The following is a 21,270-nucleotide window of genomic DNA, read 5'->3' on the forward strand; positions in this document are numbered from 1 at the left end:
GAAAAGCGAGAGAACAGAGGAAGTGGGATACAGGAAGGGAGAAAGAGAAAGCAGAACAGCAGCATCTTTTCCAGATATATTAATAGAACCTGTGCACTCTTAACCAACACCTGACCACAAGGAGTCCTGTTGGATGCGATTTCTCTCTCACACACACACACACTTAACTTCTACTCCGGAAGCAGGGCGGGCAGCCAGGGTTTATGGCAATGGCTTGTTTGCCTGAGCTGGATCTGCTCACACACACAGTCACACACTGCTGGCACGTTACCGGGCGCATGCTGCACTTTGAGAAAATGCCAGTAACATCAAACAATGAGGAAATTGAGCTCTGAAACAGAGGAAAGTCTTTTGATCATCGAGAAGTTCTGTCTACCCCTTTATTCTCTTACTTTTTTCCTATTTTGTTGGTATGCTCTATTTATTCCTTTCTCTTTGTTGTTAGTTAAAAAGCAATAGGGTCTCGCCTGCTCTAGGTGCTATAAGAGCAAATGAAATGGTGTAGTTTTTTTACACTCCTTTTTACACTTTTATTCTCAAAAGGGTACTTTGGCAAACTCAATCATATTGCTTGTTACAGAACTGCTTTTTCCTGAAAGAGAAAGATTCAAAAGAATGTGTGTGTGCATCCATATGGTTTTAAGAAAAATATATACACTACAAACCAAAAGTTTTTGTACGGTATACAGAAGCCCTGAACGGCCATATTATTTTTTCTGTCTTACCTCGTGATCTTGAGATAATTTTTTTTTTTCTCTCGAGATCATGAGATAACAAGACAGAAAAAATGATATTATTCATGGCCGTTCAGGGCTTCAGTACAGATTTTTTAATGTTTTTAAAAGAAGTCTCTTGTGCTCACCAAAGCTTCATTTATTTGATCCAAAATAGAGCAAAAACAGTAATATTGTGAAATATTTTTACAGTTTAATATAACTGTTTTCTATTTGAATATATTTTAAAATGTAATTTATTTCTGTGATACAAACTTGAATTTGGAGCATCATTACTCCAGTAAATATTTATGATCAACGTTGTGTATATTGAAAAATTGTGTATTTTTATTTTTTTCAGGATTCTTTGATGAATATAAAGTTCAAAAGAACAGCATTTATCAAATATAAAGCTTTTGCTACATTATAAATGTCAATACTGTTACTTTTGTCTGCTGAATAAATGTATTCATTTATTTAAGTTCTTTCCCAGAAAAAAATTAGAAATACATTTTTACCGACCCCAAACTTTTAAACGGTAGTACAATTTTGCAAAACTTTTCATTTCAGTTACTGTTCTTTTGAACTTTCCATTCATCAAAGAATCCTAAAAAAAATATTTTACACAATGATTATGATAATAAATGTTTCTTGAACACAAAAGCCGCACATTAGAATGATTTCTGTCGGATCATGTGACACTGAAAACTGGAGTAATGATGCTGAAATTTCTGCTTTGAATCACAGAAATAAATTACATTTTAAAATATATTCAAATAGAAACTTTATTTTTCATTTCAATATTACATAATATACCTTTTTTTTTTTAATGAAATAAATGCAGCCTTGGTGAGCAGGAAATACTTTTTTCCAAAAACTTATTTTAACCAAAAGTGAATATATTTGAAATAAAACAAATTAGCCAAACTTTTTTCACTAACATTTTACACTTTCTCTTCACAGTAGTGGACGTTTGGCAGGAGGCTATGATCGACGCTCCGCTCCACCTTACCCCTTTCCTTCAGGTATGAATATTTAAAGTTTATGAAAGATATGCACTATACCTTCAATGTGTAATGAGTATATTTTGTTGAATGACTGTTCTAATGAACTTTATCACCTTTTGGTTCTATGCCAGTTCTCACCTAATAATCATTTTTATATAGTAATGCGATTTAGAGGTCAGGCCCTGACAATAAATTTGACATTTATGGGAAATGAAATATACTTGCTGATGGAACATTGTGAGTTTTCATTGGCTCCCGAAGTGTGTGTGTGTGTGTGTGTGTGTGTGTGTGTGTGTGTGTGTGTGTGTGTGTGTGTGTGTGTGTGTGTGTGTGTGTGTGTGTGTGTGTGTGTGTGTGTGTGTGTGTGTGTGTGAGAGAGAGAGAGAGAGAGAGAGTCTGGGAAAGGAGACCTTTTAATGATTTTGTGTATGTGTTTTAAGTCTGTGTTTGAGGAACATTTCCTTGTGGATTTTCCAAAGTCTTGTAGCGAATAGTGGGAAAATATTTCATTTGGAACCTGCATCTTAATTGGAGCATCAAACACCCTTGACAATCGAAAAAGCGAAAAGAAGAGTTTATGCTCACACAAACACAACCGCACACCAAGAGCCGCAAACGTCACAGAGCTTTTTTCTACATGAGGGCGCTTGGGGAGGGGGGAGAAGGGGCGACAACAGAGAGTAGAACTGCATACAAAGCGTTAACATACTCAACGCCCTCTCGTCATCACCACACGCACACACACACACACACACACACACACACACACACACACACACACACACACGTTTCCAGCCACTGAGCATAGAAGTGCACTGCAAGCATTTCCACTGCAGTCCAGCACACATCATTATTGCAGGCAGAGGTTAACAAGGACATACACACACATACAAAAATGAGCATGTCAGAAAATCTGCTGTGGCCTTGTTAACCTCTGTGTGTTGTAATGATTTGTGCATACTCAAGAGACCAACAGCGTTATTGTCACTGTGGGCTTTCAGTGATTGTTGTATGTGTGTGTGTGTGTGTGTGTGTGTGTGTGTGTGTGTGTGTGTGTGTGTGTGTGTGTGTGTGTGTGTGTGTGTGTGTGTGTGTGTGTGTGTGTGTGTGTGTGTGTGTGTGTGTGTGTGTGTGTGTGTGTGTGTGAAAGAGAGAAAGCAAAGGCTTTGCTTGTTATATAGCAAGCTGTTATTCTGCCATCTGTCTCAAATGTGTTGTTTAAATATGTAGCAGAAATGTGCTGCATGAAACTGTTGTACCTTTAGGACAGCTAGATTTTGCGATTTATTGTTAAATGATGGTCATTATGGTCTTATGGTTATTCCAGATCTCATGTTTAATGTCACTACTTAAATATTATATATTACATTGAATTATATTATATCAATTATAGTATTTAGTGCTGTCAAATAATTAATCATGATTAATCGCATACAAAATAAAAGTTTGCGTTTGCATAATACATGTGTGTGTACTGTGTGTAATTATTATGTATATATAAATACACACTCATTGTATATATTTAAGAAATATTTGCATGTATATTATGCATATATATTTATATAATTTATCTCATATATAAATATTTTATATGTAAATGTAACATATTTTCCTTAAATATATACATGCATGTGTGTGTATTTATGCATAATAATTATACACATTACACACATATATTATGCAAACGCAAACTTTTATTTTGGATGCGATTAAGCGATTGCATGTTTGTGTGTGTATGTATATATGCAAATGTTTCATAAATATATACATGTATAAATGTACATAATAATTATACACAACACATATATATTATGTAAACACAAACTTTTTTTGGTGTATTTTGTATACAATTTTGGGTGCGATTTGATGGTGATCAGTCGTTTGACAGCCCATATTATATTTTATTATGTTATTCTATAGTATATTTATTATATTATGCTATATTATAATAATTATATTATACTAATTCAATTATATTAATGTCACACTTTAGTATTAATAATATTATTATTATTATAGGCTTAGTAGTTGTTGTTGTTATTATAGTTTAACAATAACTATCAAATATTAACATGATCAATTAATAATGTTATCCATTTGATTTATTATTGTTTTTAATGTTATTATTATTCAATCAACACTTGAAATTATTTAAGAAGCGGATACAAATCAGTATCTATTGATTTCTTGTCATGTTCTTTTTTCCAGGTGTGTACTCGCCTGTAGTGGGCATGGCGCCCTGGCCAGGTGTAATAGACAGTGGCAAGGCGTGGGAAAACTACAACCGTCATAACAAAGAAAGGGTGAGAGAGAAAACCAGAGAAAGAGGGCACAAGACGGAGCGAGAGCGGGAGAGAGAGCGATACAGAGAAACAGATCGAGAACACAGTCCCTCCTCCCAAGACCACAGAAGGTAAATTAGGTTAAATGGATATCTAATTGGAGCTGTGTTTAAGTTCCGTGAAATTTCATCTGTCATTGCATTTCTTATTGGAACAGAAGAATTGAGACTTGCTTGTCAGAGGAGGTGGGGTCATTTGGGGGAGGGTCATACTCATTTTAGAGAGCATTTGATTGGACAAAAACAGTGCAGGATGAGTCATCAATATTTTTGGTTCGTTCTCCCAGAAGAGAAAGACTGTAGATATTAGTTTCATTTTGTCAACATTTCAGAGTGTATGCTTTAATTAAGCGAATAAAAGTTCCAGCCATGGATCAGTTGGTACAGATCTAGCTGGGTCTAATCTACATTCACAGACAGCATGAAATAATAATGTGTGGAAAAAGAAGTGAAAAAAATACAGTGAATAAAAACTGTGGCTGTGGGAAAGATGACAGGAAGATGAGACTTAACAGATCTGTCTGTCTGTCTGTCTGTCTGTCTGTCTGTCTGTCTGTCTGTCTGTCTGTCTGTCTGTCTGTCTGTCTGTCTGTCTGTCTGTCTGTCTGTCTGTCTGTCTGTCTGTCTATCTATCTATCTACTAAAGATACAAGCTTTTCTTGCAGAGGTTTTGCAGTGTGGATGAAAGAAAGAAAATACAAAGCTGATACAAAGCTATGTGCTAATCGCTGAAGTAACCCTTTAACTCTTACCAAGATATATTATATTGTTTAAGGTGTGAAATGGTTATATGGACCATTTTTATGATACTTTTATGGTGCTTTGCATCCTTTTTAAGCTTTTAAGCATACCCATTCATTGTCATTTCTTGGAACAAAGCAACCAACATATTCTTCAGAACTAGCTTATGTGCTCCGCAGATGAAAGAAATGTTAAAAAAATTGTAGTTTTTTTTTTGTTGGTGATCCATATTTTGTTCTCTTTGACCTCACAAACATTCTGCACTGTGTCTGTGCTGTGGTGGCAGTATATTCAGTTTGAGGTCACATGAGGAAAGAGCTGAGATTAAAACAGGCCAGTAGAACAGCTGGAAAGCACACCGCTCTGTCAGGCAACATGCTCTCTCTTCTTTCTCTCACTTTCAGCTTTCATGCTCACACATAAAAACTGCACTCTTCTTAACCTTATGTCAGTGATACCCCCACCCCCTGCTCAAAATATCAGCTTTTTAAAGTGTGTTATCAAGACCTACAGAAAGAACATAAATGACCCTCAATATATGGATGGGTATATCCTCTCTTGTGCCTTAAAGGGACACTCCACCGTTTTCAGAAATACGGCTTATTCAGCTTCTTTTCTACATTTAGATATGTGGGCACATGCATTTTTGTCTCAGTGCATGCATTGTTTTAGTTTGGCAGGGTCGCCGCTAGCTTTGCTTAGCATAATGAATGTAAACCCATGTTGCCAGCTTGAATGTCCCAAGTAAAAGTGATCCAAAAAAACCCTCACCTATTTACTTCTTGTGGCCTACGTATTCACAACGAGTACAAATAGCGTTGCAGATAAAGACTAGGCGATTTCCTAGCAGATATTGACTTGGGACTATATTATGGGGAAGCACAGGCGAAGCACTGCTACTTGGGTGCAGATAACACGGCTCTCATCCTCACGTCCTCTGGCTGTTGAGCGATCGCAATGTGTTGCGTGATATCTCTGCGCCCAAGTAGCAGTACTTCGTCTGTGCTTTCCCATAATATTGTCCCAAGTCAATATCTGCCTAGGAAATTGCCTTAATTAATCTAGTCTTAATCTGCATCGCTATTTGTACTCGTTGTGAATACGCAGGCCACAAGAAGTAATTAGGTGGGTGTGTATTATTATTATTATTTTTTATCACTTACTTGGGACATGCTAACTGGCAACATATGATTCCATTCATTATGCTAAGCTAGCGGCGACCCTGCCAAACTAAAAGAATGCATGCACTGAGACAAAAATGCATTTGCCAACATATCTAAATGTAGGAATGAAGTTGAATAAGCCCTATTTCTGAAAACAGTGGCGTGTCCCTTTAAGGTTGCTTTTTAATCAAAAAGTATGACAACGTGCTACATAAAATGACTGCCAAATCTCAACACGAGTCCTCTGACTCACTGCTGGGCCTGTGCGAGGACACATATACACGCACACACACACACACACACACACACATTTTTGGCCTGGCACCACGTAAACTAGGACTGAAGTTGTCACACGCAGCTGACCATGCCAAGGCTTTGAGGGTATGTTAGCGGCTTAACGCCTGTGTCGTTTCTCGGAGAGAGCGGAGAACCTACTGACTAACACACATTCATTCAGCTCTCAGATTCTCTCTCTCTCTCTCTCTCTCTCTCTCTCTCTCTCTCTCTCTCTCTCTCTCTCTCTCTCTCTCTCATATATCCACTGACAAATCTCCGTCTGCTCCATCACTGTTTTACACAACATCCACTCAGAAATGGCACAATCGATCTCTGTCGGCCACATGCTGAGTGAGCGACAACACTCTGTTCACCAAGCACAACCTCTCTCGCTTTAGCACATGCTGAGAGAACTTTACATCCATCACTTGATAAGATCCTGTTTATTTAATATCCATTTCGAGGGGTTCGATCATGAGCTGTAAATACTGGTGTCAATAGGGTCCAAAACATGTTTTGGTCCCGTCCCTTAAGTTGACTCTTTCATTTCAGTGTAAACACTCGTTCATGTTGTGTCCTGGACAATAGTGACTTTAAACTTTTACAATTGAAAAGAAATTGCATATAGACTTGACAGGACATCTTTACTTATGTGTGATGTACAGTTTGAAGCCATTTAAATTTAAATTGAATTTGAATAAAAGTAAATGAATGAATGTAGATTATATAAAGTTATTTTTAATTGTATTTAGTTTAATACATGTATTCAACACAAATAACTATGCTTGGAATCACATTTGTGGCAAATTAAAACGACCATAAGATCGAATGTATGCATACGACTTTGTAATAAGAATTACTATCCATCTAAAAATATACTTCCATTCAATAATTTTGGGTTGGTTTTTAATATTCTCTATGAAGACCATGCTTATAATGAATTAGAGGCCCATTTATACGTATAAGTGAATATTATTATTTTATAAATATATTTATAAAGACTTAAGACCTATACTGCATTATAAAAATGCAGTATGTTATAGTTAGAGATATATATTTTAAGATGTATAACTATTTGGTACAACAAACAATGTGTCAGGAACTATTTTATATTTTATCATTTATAAATCGGTGTGGATTATGAGTGTGCACAACTGTAACTGTTTTTATAATGCAGTATAGGACTTAATGCATGTTCATAAATATTTTATCAAATAGTAATACTTATATGTATAAATGGGGCTATAATTATTTATAAGCATGTTCTTCATAGAAAATGTTACTAAAGTATTTTATGTTCACAAAGGCTTATTTTATTTGATCAAAAATACAATGAACACAGTAATATTGTGAAATATAGATTTTGAATTTTTTTTTTTTTGGGGGGGGGGGGGGGAGCTAAAGTTTCAGCATCATTCCTCCAGTCTTCACTCACATGATCTTTCAGAAATCAATCTAATATGATGATTTGCAAACTTTTTTTTATTATTATTATCAATGTTGAAAACAGTTGTGCTGCTAAATTTGTGAGTCAGGATACTCTGATGACTAGAAAGTTAAAAAGGACATCCTTGAGCTCATCTTAATAGCTCAAATTAATTAAGAAGTCAAAGACCTGGCAGAACTGGGCACATCCAGTGATTTGTTTTTTCATATTACACGCTATATCAAACTGGTACCTTTTGAGCATAATTCCTTTGTCTTGCCTGATCACTCGGATCAGATCTGAATGTTAACAGGTGTAAACAGGGCCGAACTCAAAAGCAAAGTCAGCACACAGACAATCTCCCACACAAACTTTTTCTTTCTTTTTTCACTTTCCCCTTTCTCTCGCTCACTCTCTTTTAATCTGGCTGGTAATGCTCTTAGCAACTGGTTGGACATTTGGTGAGCACTTGTCCCCTAGATATGATCTCATTCCTGTGGCTTAGAGAGGACTGGCCTGTCTTCAGTCCAGCTGGCTCGACACCTACACACACACACACACACACACACACACAGACACCCACATCATGTCTTACTCATTGTGCCTTTATACATTTATAAGTGCCAGAAGGCATGTATATTGTTCTAATCTGTTTTAATAGCATGAAGAAGAATTTGTGACAGCATGCAAAACACCAACACAGATTAATGTTGCGCTTTCAGCAGTGATGGCTAACAAACCAGAGATAATTTGATTAACAATGAGAAATTCACAGAGGAAACTTTCAAAAGAGATTTTCAAAACTTTCAAAAGAGAAAAGAAATTCAAAGAGGAAAAATTTCTGGATGCACTTGGTCATAAACCAAACCGAAAATGCTTATCTATTTCTTATTTTAAACTAGCTCTCTTTGTATAATTGCGTTATGATACTTTGAATTAAATAAATATTCAATATCAATATATTATTCTTTATTCAGTTCTATGCTACAGGCTCATATTAACACATTTATGTTTTAATACATTTTTTTAAATATCTGAAAATACAATTCATTTCAGTAGTAGAAGCAGAATTGTCATTTTTGTGTGAACTGTGCCTTTAAGTGACAAAAAAAAACATTTGGCTTTCTGGAGCAATCACACACACACACACACACACACACACACACACACACACACACACGTTTGATTTTGTGACATATAGGGACATTCCATAGGCGTAATGGTTTTTATACTGTACAAACCGTAATTTCTATCCCCCTACACTACCCCTACCCCTAAACCTACACATCACAAGAAACATTCTGCATTTTTACTTTCTAAAAACACTCATCCTGTATGATTTATAAGCCTTTGGAAAAGTGGGGACATATTTCACCCTCATATTTCACCCTCTCCTTGTAATATCTGTGTCATACCCATGTCATTATACACATTTGTGTCCTCATATGTCACAAAAACATGCCCGCACACACACACACACACACACACACACACACACACACACACACACACACACACACACACAGACACACACCACAAGTGCCTCACACTGACCACTGGCACCACAAACTCTTTTGTTCCCTGTCATTTAATTAGTGTTTCCAGGACTAATCTATAGCACAGCACCTGAGGGCCAGAGGTTTTAGCTGACTGCTGATTACTGATGGAGGATCAGGTTATTGAGTTTGTCTCTTCTCTCTGTTTCTCTCTTTGTCTGTGTAAATGTGCACTTAGAGGCTTTCATTATTAGGAGACATCATAATGGCTGCAAGTTGAGCCATTTCAGCGAGATGCGGTGTTTGCGTGACAGTGACCCTGTTAACATTAGGGGTTGAATAACTTCTTTAATCAAATCGCTAATGACGTAATTCATGAACTCGAAGTCTCGAACACAGGCTTTCTTGCGCACATGGCGTATGACAGCGCTGCACACAAGGCTCCTACATTACAAAAAAGCACATAACAAATATGACATTTTAAAGAGAGTGTCTGATCTCATCATATCAAGGTTTATACATCTGCAACAGCTCTGTGATTCAGCACTCCTGTTAAGTCACGTTTATTTATACCACTTTATACAACATAGCATAGCCTATTGCTTTAAAGCCACAAATATAATAACTATCTATAGACCTGTAATTAAGTAATCAAGAAATGTATTAAAAACGGAAGCGTTAAGCCTTACTCAAAGGCCGCGGAAACCATCAAGTGGGTTTGTTGCACACTTCAATTAATTCCTAACATTCTTGGTTTGCTTCTTATTTGTTAAATATACAGGCAATTGGTTGATGAAACATTGATAAAAATACAAATATAAAAAAGAAATTCACTTTAAAGAAAGACTTTCTACAAAACAAAACTTAAAGAAGTGGTCAAAATCATGTCTAATCCATTTCTCTCAACATATTGTGCATATTATTATGCAGCCTCATGCTGTTCAATTTTCATAATGAACATAGATGAAATCAAAAAAATAATACTATAGGCTACTATTTAAACATAAATTTGAAACTAAATAGGCTACGTTTTATGTAACCCTCATCCAAATTGTCACTTATGAGGTTCCTTGACAGTTAATTGGCAGCTATCTAGGGACCTTTTCTGAGTTTTCGAACAGATGTGATGTGCTGTTATTTTCCCTCATGACTAATGAGTGTGCTTGAATATTTGTGTGCAGCGAGGAGGAGCGTGTATCTCGACACAGGGATCACAGTCATCACGGGAGCGAGAGGTACAGGGAAAGCTCGGGAAGAGAAGGATCGGGAAGAGAAGGAGCGAGGGACAGACATCGAGAAAGAAGACACAGAGACAGGAATGAACAACACAGATCCTCACGCAGGTAACCCACAAACTCACCATGGTGCAGGACAGTAAAAGACACAATATATACGCCAAGGGTGACATGTTTCCCCCAGATGTTTCAGATGTGAGGGCAGAAAAGGTCTCTTGCAGTGAACTCCGTTTTTTATCTGTTATCAGACATATGATACACACACACACACACATATATATATATATATATATATATATATATATAATATTTCATGACATTCTATTATAATCATATCTAGTTGTGTGTTTAATTCCTCGGCTGACACTATAGTGACCCGGCTGTCATCTGTATCCACTGCATTCATTTTTGGGTGAACTAGCCCTTTAATTAAAAAAGTTTAATTTCTCACACTGGCAACACACATAATATACTACTATAATATACTATCATACAAGGTGAATTCGAAGCCTGGGGGGGTCAAACAATTACCCTTATGTAAAAAATACACACAGAACAACAAATTAAATACATGTATTAGATGTTCACATGCAAATACAGCCCCACATCAGACACATCATGCAGAATAACATACAAACACACACACGCTGGCCTACAAAGGTGATCTTCATTAGAGGGGGCAAACCATCTTATATAACCATTATATATATAGATCATGTGACCTTCTTCTACTCTACTCTCTCTCTCTCATTAGTGGCAATAGTAGGAGGCGTCATGATAGTGATGACGCAGATAGCCACAGGAGACACAGGCACAAACGCTCCAGACACAACCGAGGAAGCCTTGAGCCCAGCGAGGAGCGCGGTGCGGACCAGGAGAACCAGTCGGAGGCCACAGAATAACTGCCTAGCCAGCTGGTGAGCCCGTTTGTGGACCAATAGGAGGTCTTTAGTGAAAGATCATTAGTTTCGTCACCAGTCAAAGCCTGATTGACCAGCTGTGAATAGATTTTGATTAATCATATGCCAAACGCTTGATAAGCCCATTTATGTTACAGTTTTAGCAATTTAACATTTAATTTCTTGAAAATGTCATTTATAAAAAACTTAAAAGTGGTCCAAAGGATACACAATATTTTTATTTAAATGTATTTGTTCATTATTTAAAATGACTTCCTATTATTTTCATAATACACAATGGTATTTTTGTTGTGCCAAATGTTAATTTTGTTGAAAAGCATAAACATGATCAAGAAATGTAAACGTGTGTGAACCATGATTTTAGCGTGGAGAAATCCAGCTGATGTACTGACCTTAAGTCAAGGTCAGTCAGCACATTCACATTTACACTACCGTTCAAAAGTTTACTGTCAGTAAGAATTTTTGTTTTGATTTTCATGCTTTATAATAATTTGTTTAATGCTTAAAGCCACACTGTGTAACTTTTTTAGTTTATACTTAGCTAAAAACACTTAGTTCTTTCAAAAATATACGTGCTCATTAATGTATATTTACTTCTTTCAAGTAATAAAGTATTCTCATAAGTTTATAATATGCCATTGAAAATACATACGGGTGAGGGGTTCGAATGCCGGTCGCCATGTTGCCCCTCCATCTTGAAAGTACATTAGCCAAAGAGGGACATACCCGTAAATTCAAGCTTCGCCTTTCGCGTTTTAACACTCGATGGCACCGTGTCGAATGTGAAGAGGGGGATTCCCATGTTAATCTTGGACTAAATTGGCCACCGTAGGAGTTAAAACTAAATCAGAATTGAGAGGAACAGAAACTATTATTCACTGGATGGTCATATACCTTTACACCGCTAGATGGGGGAAAATATCACACAGTGTAGCTTTAATAATACTCTTCAGAAAGAATGCATTTAATTGATCATAAGTGACAATAAAGACGTATAATACAACAAAATATTTTTTTTTTCCAAAAAAATGCAGTTCTTTTAAACTTTCTATTCATCAAAGAATCCTAAAAGATATGTCTCGTGGCATCCACAAAATTATTGGGTAGCACAACTGACATTGATAATTGTAAGAAATGTGTCTTGAGCAGCAAATCGGCATATTACCGTAAAAGGTTTTCTGAAGGATCATGAGACACACTAAAGACTGCTGAACATTCAGCAATTTGACAAATAGAAAACAAGTATTTTTAATTGTAATATTATTTCACAATATTACTGTTTTTACTGTATCTCTGATCAAATCAATGCATCCTTGGTGAACATAAGCCTATTTTTTAAAGAACCGTCAAACGTTTTAAATCTTTTTAAACGTTTTTTTTAAACGCACACACACACACACACACACACACATACACATACACATACTAAAAACTCTCACAGTAACACAAGTCTCTTTGTAGAATGACTTTATTGATCATTGAACCAAAGGTACCAACAGATACAATATACTGCACAAGCCAAAGCACGAGATGCCAGAGCACACACATCTTACCCCACAATGACACCTACACACACACACACACACACACTCAAACATACACTCACACAGTGAGCCTTTCACACACCGCTCTCTCCCGCCTCTCTCCTCCAAAGTAAACAAAAAAAGTCAGCAAGGCCGCCAAAATCTCACATTATCATAAGCATTATAAGTTATCATCCATTTTTAAAATAGACTATTAACATTGCTTTTCTTTTTTTCAGTTGCTATTCTTTTTTATTACTCACTATAGTTTATTTTCATATGTGACAGCATCTGAAATGTACCAACATAGAAAGAACTACTTGGCAAATGTGTCTCCACGCCAGCAGATGGAGAGAACAAACCACTGTCAGAACGAAAGAAATGAAGCCGATATCTGAAAGCCATAGAAACAGAGAGAGAAATAAACCAAAAGTAATATTAGTCAAAGTACAAGTGCTTGAATCTGTTTCGTTATCAACTTTTCAGACATCGACGTTTATAGTAAAGAATGTGCGTCCACTTCGATGCATTTTCTAACATGTAAAACTAATGGAATTGGCAACGTGTGTCCCCCGCCCAAACCCTACCGATCCCAGTATGCCTTTCCCCTCTCATCCGAAGGAAACCCCTCTCATGTGCAGCATCTTGAACGTCCTCTACGAACAACATTAGAGTCACACAATCTGACTACATAGAGCACAGTGCCCGTAACGTTTATACATCTATTCCCGAGTCATTTATTGACAGACGTGCTCCTCGCACCATCCTGAATTTGTTTTTAGACCCTCACAAGTCCTTTAGTACAGATTAAGAGCTCCGCCTTCTATCTATAACCGACACGATGCTCCTCTCATGCACAAATGTCATATTTATGCCGTGCCGATCGACAAAGGGGCAATTGTGAAAGCGCCTCCTGGTTTTGGAGTCTGACAAACGTGCTTCCTGGTGGGGCGGAGTTATGCCGTTGGCATTATGCCTTCATGTTTAGAGTCCTAGCTCCTAATACCCGGATGAGGTCCAAGTGTCATTTCCTGCTCCGGGAGGGGCAGTCCGTGTCATAAGCCCCACCTTATAAGGAAGTCTTGGATTTTAAAATCCACCGTTTTTGTTGTCATTAGGTCTTTACTGTAAGCTCCACCCCCAGTGCAGGGTCAGTGTGATAAGCCCCTCCCCCATGCTGAGTAGTCCTATAGCAGGCTGCCAGGCCAAGAAACAATGGTGAGAGTGATCCGACCCCTCAGCTCCTTGAGTAGGCGGACTAGAGCCGTGTGTGTCATTCCCCAGGTAGTCTTGCCGTTCACCTCCAGCAGGATGTCCCCACAGCTAATTAGAAAAAAATAAAGAGGGATGAAGTTTCAGAATGTTGGAGAATGAGGGTAAAGGGAAAAAAATATAGCATTTAATAAATTGTACTAGGCAGTTATTTATAGGTGCTCTACATAAAGCATGGTTTCCGTCAAAAGAAGACACTACATATTCCAGGTGTCCGTACCGTATCCTGCCGTCGTTGTAGGCCGGCGTGCCCTCTACAATGGAGCGTATGAAGAAGGACTGGTTACAGTTGAGTTCTTCTTGTCCACCCACAATACTAAAACCCAGACTGCCAGACGTGCTCCTGCGGAGGACTATGTCTTTACAGCAGTATAGATGCCTGGAAAGGACAGAAATGTCAAGGTTAATTGTATCATCATTCAGCTGTTATACAGGTAGACAAAGGGCAAAGCATATAATGCAAGAACACTTAAAGGGGTAGTTCACCCAGACAGGAAATTATTCACTTTAAATGCATCTTCTTCTTTTCTTTTCTTTTTTTGTTGATTGTTGATTTGACTGATAGTTACTCCGTTACTTTTACACACTGTGTAAAATTTGATAGAATTTTTTGGTAACACTTTACTATAAGGTGTAAACGTGCACTATGTAACTTTTGCGTCTGCTTGAGGGCGGCTATTCAGAACAAGTCATAGATTGATGACGGCAAGTTTTAACTCAGAATCCTGGTACATGTGGTCTTCAGCCGGTGGAAAAGAGTCGGGATAGTACTCATGTTCATGGATGCGGTTATTAACATTACTGTAGTATTTAGCAGTGCAGGACCGAGAGTTGAGGGAGCTGAGCAAGGCCGCTGGTCGATTGTTAATGAGAGACGAGTGTGACACAGCTCGCGAGCAGCTTTTATTATGCCACAGTCACCGGCGCCCTTTCTGCTTTTCCGGTCATGAGTATAAGGTAACGCAGCTCTGTGTATCATGTTAGGTGTATTTAAAATGATTTTATGACGTTACTCTGTGCGTTCGCTCAGCGGCTGCTGTGACACTGGTTCACACTGCAGTAAGAGTAAAGTGTTTCTGCAGAATAAAACTGGAAACCGAGAGTAATGCAGATATGATGCAATTGACAGGCGACTCCCTCAGACGTCCCGGGTCCTTGGTTTTCTCACGATTTACAAATGGTTGGAAACATTTTGGATATTGTAAATACTCAACTGAAGAAAATATATAACACTGACCTTGTGGTTTTTGGATATTTTACTGAATTTATTTTTACATAGTGCTCCTTTAATTTGTTAACATTAGCTAAAGCAATGGGTATTATGACCAATACTTTTACAGCATTTAATAATCTTGGTTAATGTTAATTTCTGCATGCATACACATTATTAATTAATTAAAAAAATTTAAGTTGTATTAAACATTTTTAAACAAACGTTACTATAATTTCTGCATATAGTATGAATAAATGTTTAACATTCCCAGTTGTATAAATAAAATTAAAATAAGATAATAATAATAATTATTAAAAAAGGAACATCAAAGTTATATTTTACTGATTATTGATTAATGCTTATTTTTTGCATATATAGTATGAATACATTTTAAACATTTCCAATTGTATAAATTAAATATGATGATAATAAAAAAGAATAACAATAAGTTATATTTGACTGATTATTGATTAATGTTAATTTCTGCATATATAGTATGAATGCATTTTAAACATTTCCAGTGAACTACAATATGATGATTATTATTATTATTTATTTAAAAAGGAAAAGTAACAATAGCAAAGTTATATTTTGGGGCTTTTAGTCTTTATTAGTGAAGGAGACGTATAAAGCAATGGGAGAAGAGAGAGGAAAACAGGATCAGGAAAGAACCTCAAGTTGCCCAGAATGCAAATTATCATTTGCCTAGATTAATAAATTGTTGTTCATTAGTGCTTGATACCAGGGGCGGAGCGGGGGGGTGGCTAATGGGGCTTAATCCCCGAATGTTTTGTCAAAAGCCCCGAATCTTTTAGTAAAAATAAAAAAAAAATAAAAAAATCATTTTGTTTCATTTCCTCTCAGTCTTTCAGCCTGGAGCGGCAAAAAATGAAACAAAAGCTCCTTTACCGTGTGTGTGTGGCAGTCGGCATTGCGTCGCACACATACACTGTCGCAAAATCCCCAGCTTGTTTGCCAATGCCAACTGCCAATAAAAACTAACGAAGAAGAATATACATCTTCTTCTTCGTCGTTGTCAACAGGGATTGGCGGGCTTTTGTATTTCACCGGCGTCGTAGTTAACTATAGTTAACATGGACACTACACATTTTTTTTAAAAGGAACACTAAACCTCACCGGCCAGAGAGAGATTCTGCGTCAGACGAAAGTGTTGCAGGTTTGTGAATCCGCTGTAACACTTGAGTTACATGACTGAATTGCTGGCTAGCTAGAGTTAACGTTAGGTTTTACTTATTAAGGCGAGACACGACAGGTGAAAACAAAGTCAATTTTGAGATTTTGGGCCAGTTTACTCCCTTAACATGTAAGCTTTCATGTCACAATAAAAAAAAGGCAACATTACACATTTAAGGGTGTTATTTCATTATATTTTGTCACTGTGCGCCTTTAGATTTCTACCTGAAATCATCCAAAGTTACTCTAACGCGAGCTCCCGTGCCGTCTCCATTCACAGAAAGAAACATGTCATGCCTGGTATCATTATAAAGCTATCAGTCACACACACAACGCTGTCTAATCCAAATATGGGCATTTCCTTTGAAGAACTAACCAACCGCGAAAGTTTGCAGCCGAAAACAACATCTGATTGGTCATGGATTCTGATGTAGCAAATCTGTCAGCTAAGCACAAAGTAAACCAAACTGAACTCTAAAGATTAATAATGATGTTTACACCAAATTCCAATTTCACCTATGCAGGCTAACTTAAAAATAGTCAGATAATGGTTGCCTTTTTTATTTGCCTGGGGTTAAAATGAGTCATCCTTAACATGTTTGGTGTTTTGGATTCACTACAGCTGGAGAACAGTTGTAGGCTCTAACTGGGTGAATTTTTTTTTTTTTTTTTTTTTTTTTTTTTTACTGAGTAACTTATTTTCCCAGATAGTATATAGATTTTTAGGCATTCTATTATCTCAAACAGCCTGAAAAATAGTGCATTTAGCTGATGTAAATGGAAAAAAATCTCCCCGGGGGAGTATACCCCCGGACCCCCCTAGGTTTGGGCTAAGCCCCGAATGTTTACATCGTCTGGCTCCGCCCCTGCTTGATACCTTAACAAATTCAACATTATTTTACAGAATTATAAACTTTGGGTAGCCTAGAAATCTAGACGCACCCTAGCGGCAGCAAATCTAATCTGCCGTGAGTGTCGTCTAGCAACTCTCAATACACTTCTGAGCTGTAAAAGCCAAACTCTGGTCGGGCCAATCACATCGTGTATAGAGTCGGTGGGCGGGGCTTAACATAATGACAGCCGAGTTGCGCTTGCGTGCTTCTAGTAAACACAGAAACTGGCGAACGGCGGTCTTTCGAATCAGCTTTGACCGCGACTCTGGAAGACTTTTAAGTCAAGCTTTTCTCTCAGAAAAGAACGGCACTGAAGTCATTCTTAAAAAGGGAAGATGTGTTCGGAGTTTTGCTGACCGGATACGGCGAATGTTTAATCTACAACTAGCTCCGCTTCACCTTCGTTGCTCTGGTTGGTGTAGCGCTATCCTATCGCGTGCAGAGGGAGTTTGAAAGACAACCGTTTATCCGCCCCTCGGATTGAGCTGTCAGTGGTTCCAGACCAAACAACTTGATGTGGGTCTGGCTTGTGAGGCTAATTTTTGGGTGAACTGTCCATTCAAGTTAGATGCATAGAGGTGTACGCTGAAGTGAAAAGATACAGTTATAATAGATAAAGGGTTCAGACGGAGCTTGTGGGGAAATAAGCGAGTTTCAAACGGTGAGCAATACAGAGACACGATTTAGAAAAAGACTTCTTTTATGGATATTTACCATGATATCAAACAGCTAAGCTCAGATTTAGAGTGGACTTCTGTGAAATATGATGTAGAAAGAAAGAAAGGAGCAGATAACTAGAAAGACATTTTCAGGGAATGAGAGAGAAAGGTCTATTTAAAGCCATCACACATTCAAGCATCTAAACCTGTTACAGCAGAGAGAGTGTGAGAAGGGCTTTCCTCAACCCTGCTCGGTTCTCCTGACACTCTCTCTCTCTGTCCTACACACAACTTTTTGAATTATGCAAATCAAATCGTTTGGGAAGTTGTTAAGCCCTTTCACACACTGCCACAGCAAACAATTCTTTTAAAATCTCAAGAATTTATTAAATATGGGCAAAATAAAAAGCTCGGAGACGGGAAGAAAGTTGAGGAAAGACTAGGAAAAAAAGCAGCCAAAATACTTCAAAATAATTATCGTCTGTTTCTTTGCGTTTGCTCTGTTGATTGTACCTGGGCAGCTGGAGCCAGGACACCCAGAGGGGGGCGTAGTCATCATTAGGCGGGGGTAGTTTGATGTCTCCGGGTGAAGAGGGCAAGAGAGCGCAGGGGGAATGCAGGGGCGGCATGCAGTCCAGGGAGGTCTCATTAGGGGGTCTCATTTCCAGTACCCGCAGGACCACCGGGGACGAGGTGTTCTTCAGGTTAGCCACAGCCTCGCTCCGAGTCACACCCGTCAGGTCAACCCCATTCACGTTTAAAAGAATGTCACCTAGGAGACGGGATAGACTTTACTATAGAGATCACCAGACTAACAGCTTGGAGTTGTGTTTTGTTATGTTGAGTAGATGTGATTTTATAGCCAAGTTAATTTTCCTCACATTTTTAATAGAATAATGTGCATACAAGAATCGAGTGCATTTTTAATTGAAATTGGATCATTTTTGCTGTCATATTGTCTGTACACATTTGACATGAATTATATAAATATGATGAGATTGCAGAGATTAAAGATGGAAAAGGAGAAAGTAGGACAGGATCAGACATTCACCTCGGAGGGCACATTTAAGAAATAATCGTAAGATCAAATGTAGGACGGTTTCTACGCATCATCTCATAAATGAGGCCCCTGTGGAATCTCACATCTATTTTATTATTCTGATTGTGTGTTTACAGTATATCACATTAATCTTCATACATAATTTTAACTCTGTCCCCCCAGTGTTTAAAAAAAATAAAGTTGTCCGTCAATGTGAGTGTTTTTGATCATTTTCACAAAAATGTCAAGGCCCCCAGAATATTTTGGTGTATGAATATCTGAACTTAAAATATATCAAAAGAAAGAACTGACCCTCTGTTTTAAAACAAAAAACCCTTCTATAGTCCAGTATGCTCGTCCTGGGTTGACATTTCATTCAGGAACGCAAGACATTTATATGCATATGATTATGATTACATATCGCTTGTTTCTGCTGCTTCTTCACATGTGTTTTGATCAGGAGATTCAGTACTCTTTCAGATGTCAAAGCGCCGCCCCTTACCGCATAACAATAAAAACATGGAAAGCTTGAGAAATAATTCTTATTATCAATGTTGAAAAAATATTTGTACTGCCTATTTTTTTTTTTATATATATATATAATTCTAAATTTTATCCACTCACACTTTTATTCACGTTTATACAGCACAAAGTCTAAACGCTTTGTGTGCGAGTGTTTGTATTTTATGCTCTGAACACACACACACACACACACACACACACACACACACACACACACGCAGCCTGTGCATGATAACACCTTCACACGCCTACGTACATGTCACATGTGACAGAAATAAACCTTAAGAACCTTCCATAGGCTCAGCTGGCAGCTGATAACTGTGATAGAGAGACAGTATGGCAGGTGTACACGTGGGAGTGTGTCATGTTCTAGTGTTATATGCATATATTTGCAGAGCTGATGACAGTCATGCATATGCAGTAGCAGGTGTGTCTTTGTTTGTGTGTGTACTTGCATTCAAAAGGAGGAAAGATCAGAGGGGCACCTTGGAAACAGGTGTGTGTGGCTTTGTTAGATGTGTCTGAAAAGGTTAGACACTCTGTGAGGGTTACCTTTGCAGATCGAGCCCTCCTGTCCCACCACTCCATTGGGGTCAACGTTGGTGACGTAGACGGGCAGATCCCACCCCCTGCTGCTCATCCCACCAGCAACCGTCATGCCGAGAGAATCATGTGGCTCCTTTAACAGAGTCACGGTCTTCTCGTAACACGCAGGCTTTTGGCATGAATCCTGGAATGGAGAGACATGAAATTAGAGATTAATTTGCTAAATATTTCAGTGCAAAATGTTGGGTTTATGACGTGTGGTTATCTATGACTTGTTGTTGGGCTCTGGATTGATGCTTTCCTGACGCCACGCATAAGAATAATGTCTGAACACATGACTGCCCGAAGCGTGTGTTTGTGTGCGTGTGTTTGTAATAAATGTTGAGCTTGCAGGACGCTGTGATTATTGCTGACCGTGGCCAAATTCTGCCTTGGCTCCCCTCCAAAAACAACAAACACAGTCGCTAAGTTCTAACTTAATAAAAAGCGTTATTAAAGTTCAATAAAAGGGTTGTTTATATTTAGTCTGAGCCTCCGGCTACAGCAAATCAGATCTGGAGTTAGTGTGTCAGGCTTATCGCTGGAGAGAGAGAGAGTGTGTGTGTGTGTGTGTGTGTGTGTGTGTTTGTGTGTGTGTGTGTGTGTGTGTTAGGCTGTGTCTAATTCAGAGGAGTGAAAAGCCTCTGACAATATGTTTTCACCTCTCTTAGTGTGTAAAAGCGATTTAACAAGAGTTACAGAAAGGATAAAAAGTGATTGTAAGGGAAAAAAGAGTGGTGGAGAGATAATAAAGGAGAGGGTTTGGTTTGTTCTGATCTGGTCTGGTTTTATAGGGGGTTAAGTGCCATTTTTCATTTAAAAAAACAGGGAGATGCACCATAGAGGAACCCTGCAGATCTTTATTACTATGTGTCGAGGTCAAAGTCTATTAAAATATCTGATAATTTGGCAGTTTTATGACCTTTCCATGTGGTGTGACCAGACTTGTTTATTAATTAATAATTTGTGAAATAAAAAATACTTTTGTACAAATTATTTATTTATTGTAAAAAGTATTTTTATAGTGATTAAGACATGTACACACATGCACT

At 37.8% G+C, this 21,270-nt stretch overlaps 2 protein-coding genes across 7 annotated transcripts in view; one reads left to right on the forward strand and one right to left on the reverse strand.

The window, feature by feature from the left end:
• fip1l1a (FIP1 like 1a (S. cerevisiae)) overlaps nt 1-12,118 on the forward strand; it is a 40,493-nt gene extending 28,375 nt beyond the window's left edge. For 2 of the 3 annotated variants that reach the window (XM_067418463.1, XM_067418464.1), the window contains exons 13-16: nt 1,677-1,738; nt 3,929-4,133; nt 10,345-10,506; nt 11,153-12,118. In XM_067418463.1, the coding sequence (XP_067274564.1) occupies nt 1,677-1,738; nt 3,929-4,133; nt 10,345-10,506; nt 11,153-11,300 (577 nt within the window). In that variant the 3' untranslated portion in view covers nt 11,301-12,118. The remainder of the gene's footprint in view (nt 1-1,676; nt 1,739-3,928; nt 4,134-10,344; nt 10,507-11,152) is intronic. The other variant, XM_067418465.1, reaches the window with a different exon arrangement.
• Nucleotides 12,119-12,768: 650 nt separating this feature from the next.
• The window catches only part of lnx1 (ligand of numb-protein X 1), a 56,283-nt gene continuing 47,781 nt past the window's right edge, over nt 12,769-21,270 (reverse strand). For all 4 annotated transcript variants that reach the window (XM_067416946.1, XM_067416945.1, XM_067416948.1 and 1 more), the window contains 4 exons: nt 20,186-20,363; nt 18,586-18,844; nt 14,334-14,492; nt 12,769-14,164 (listed from right to left, as the gene is read on the reverse strand). In XM_067416946.1, the coding sequence (XP_067273047.1) occupies nt 14,029-14,164; nt 14,334-14,492; nt 18,586-18,844; nt 20,186-20,363 (732 nt within the window). In that variant the 3' untranslated portion in view covers nt 12,769-14,028. The remainder of the gene's footprint in view (nt 14,165-14,333; nt 14,493-18,585; nt 18,845-20,185; nt 20,364-21,270) is intronic.

The sequence above is a fragment of the Pseudorasbora parva genome, chromosome 15 (genome assembly GCF_024679245.1).
Source record: "Pseudorasbora parva isolate DD20220531a chromosome 15, ASM2467924v1, whole genome shotgun sequence".
NCBI lineage: Eukaryota > Metazoa > Chordata > Actinopteri > Cypriniformes > Gobionidae > Pseudorasbora > Pseudorasbora parva.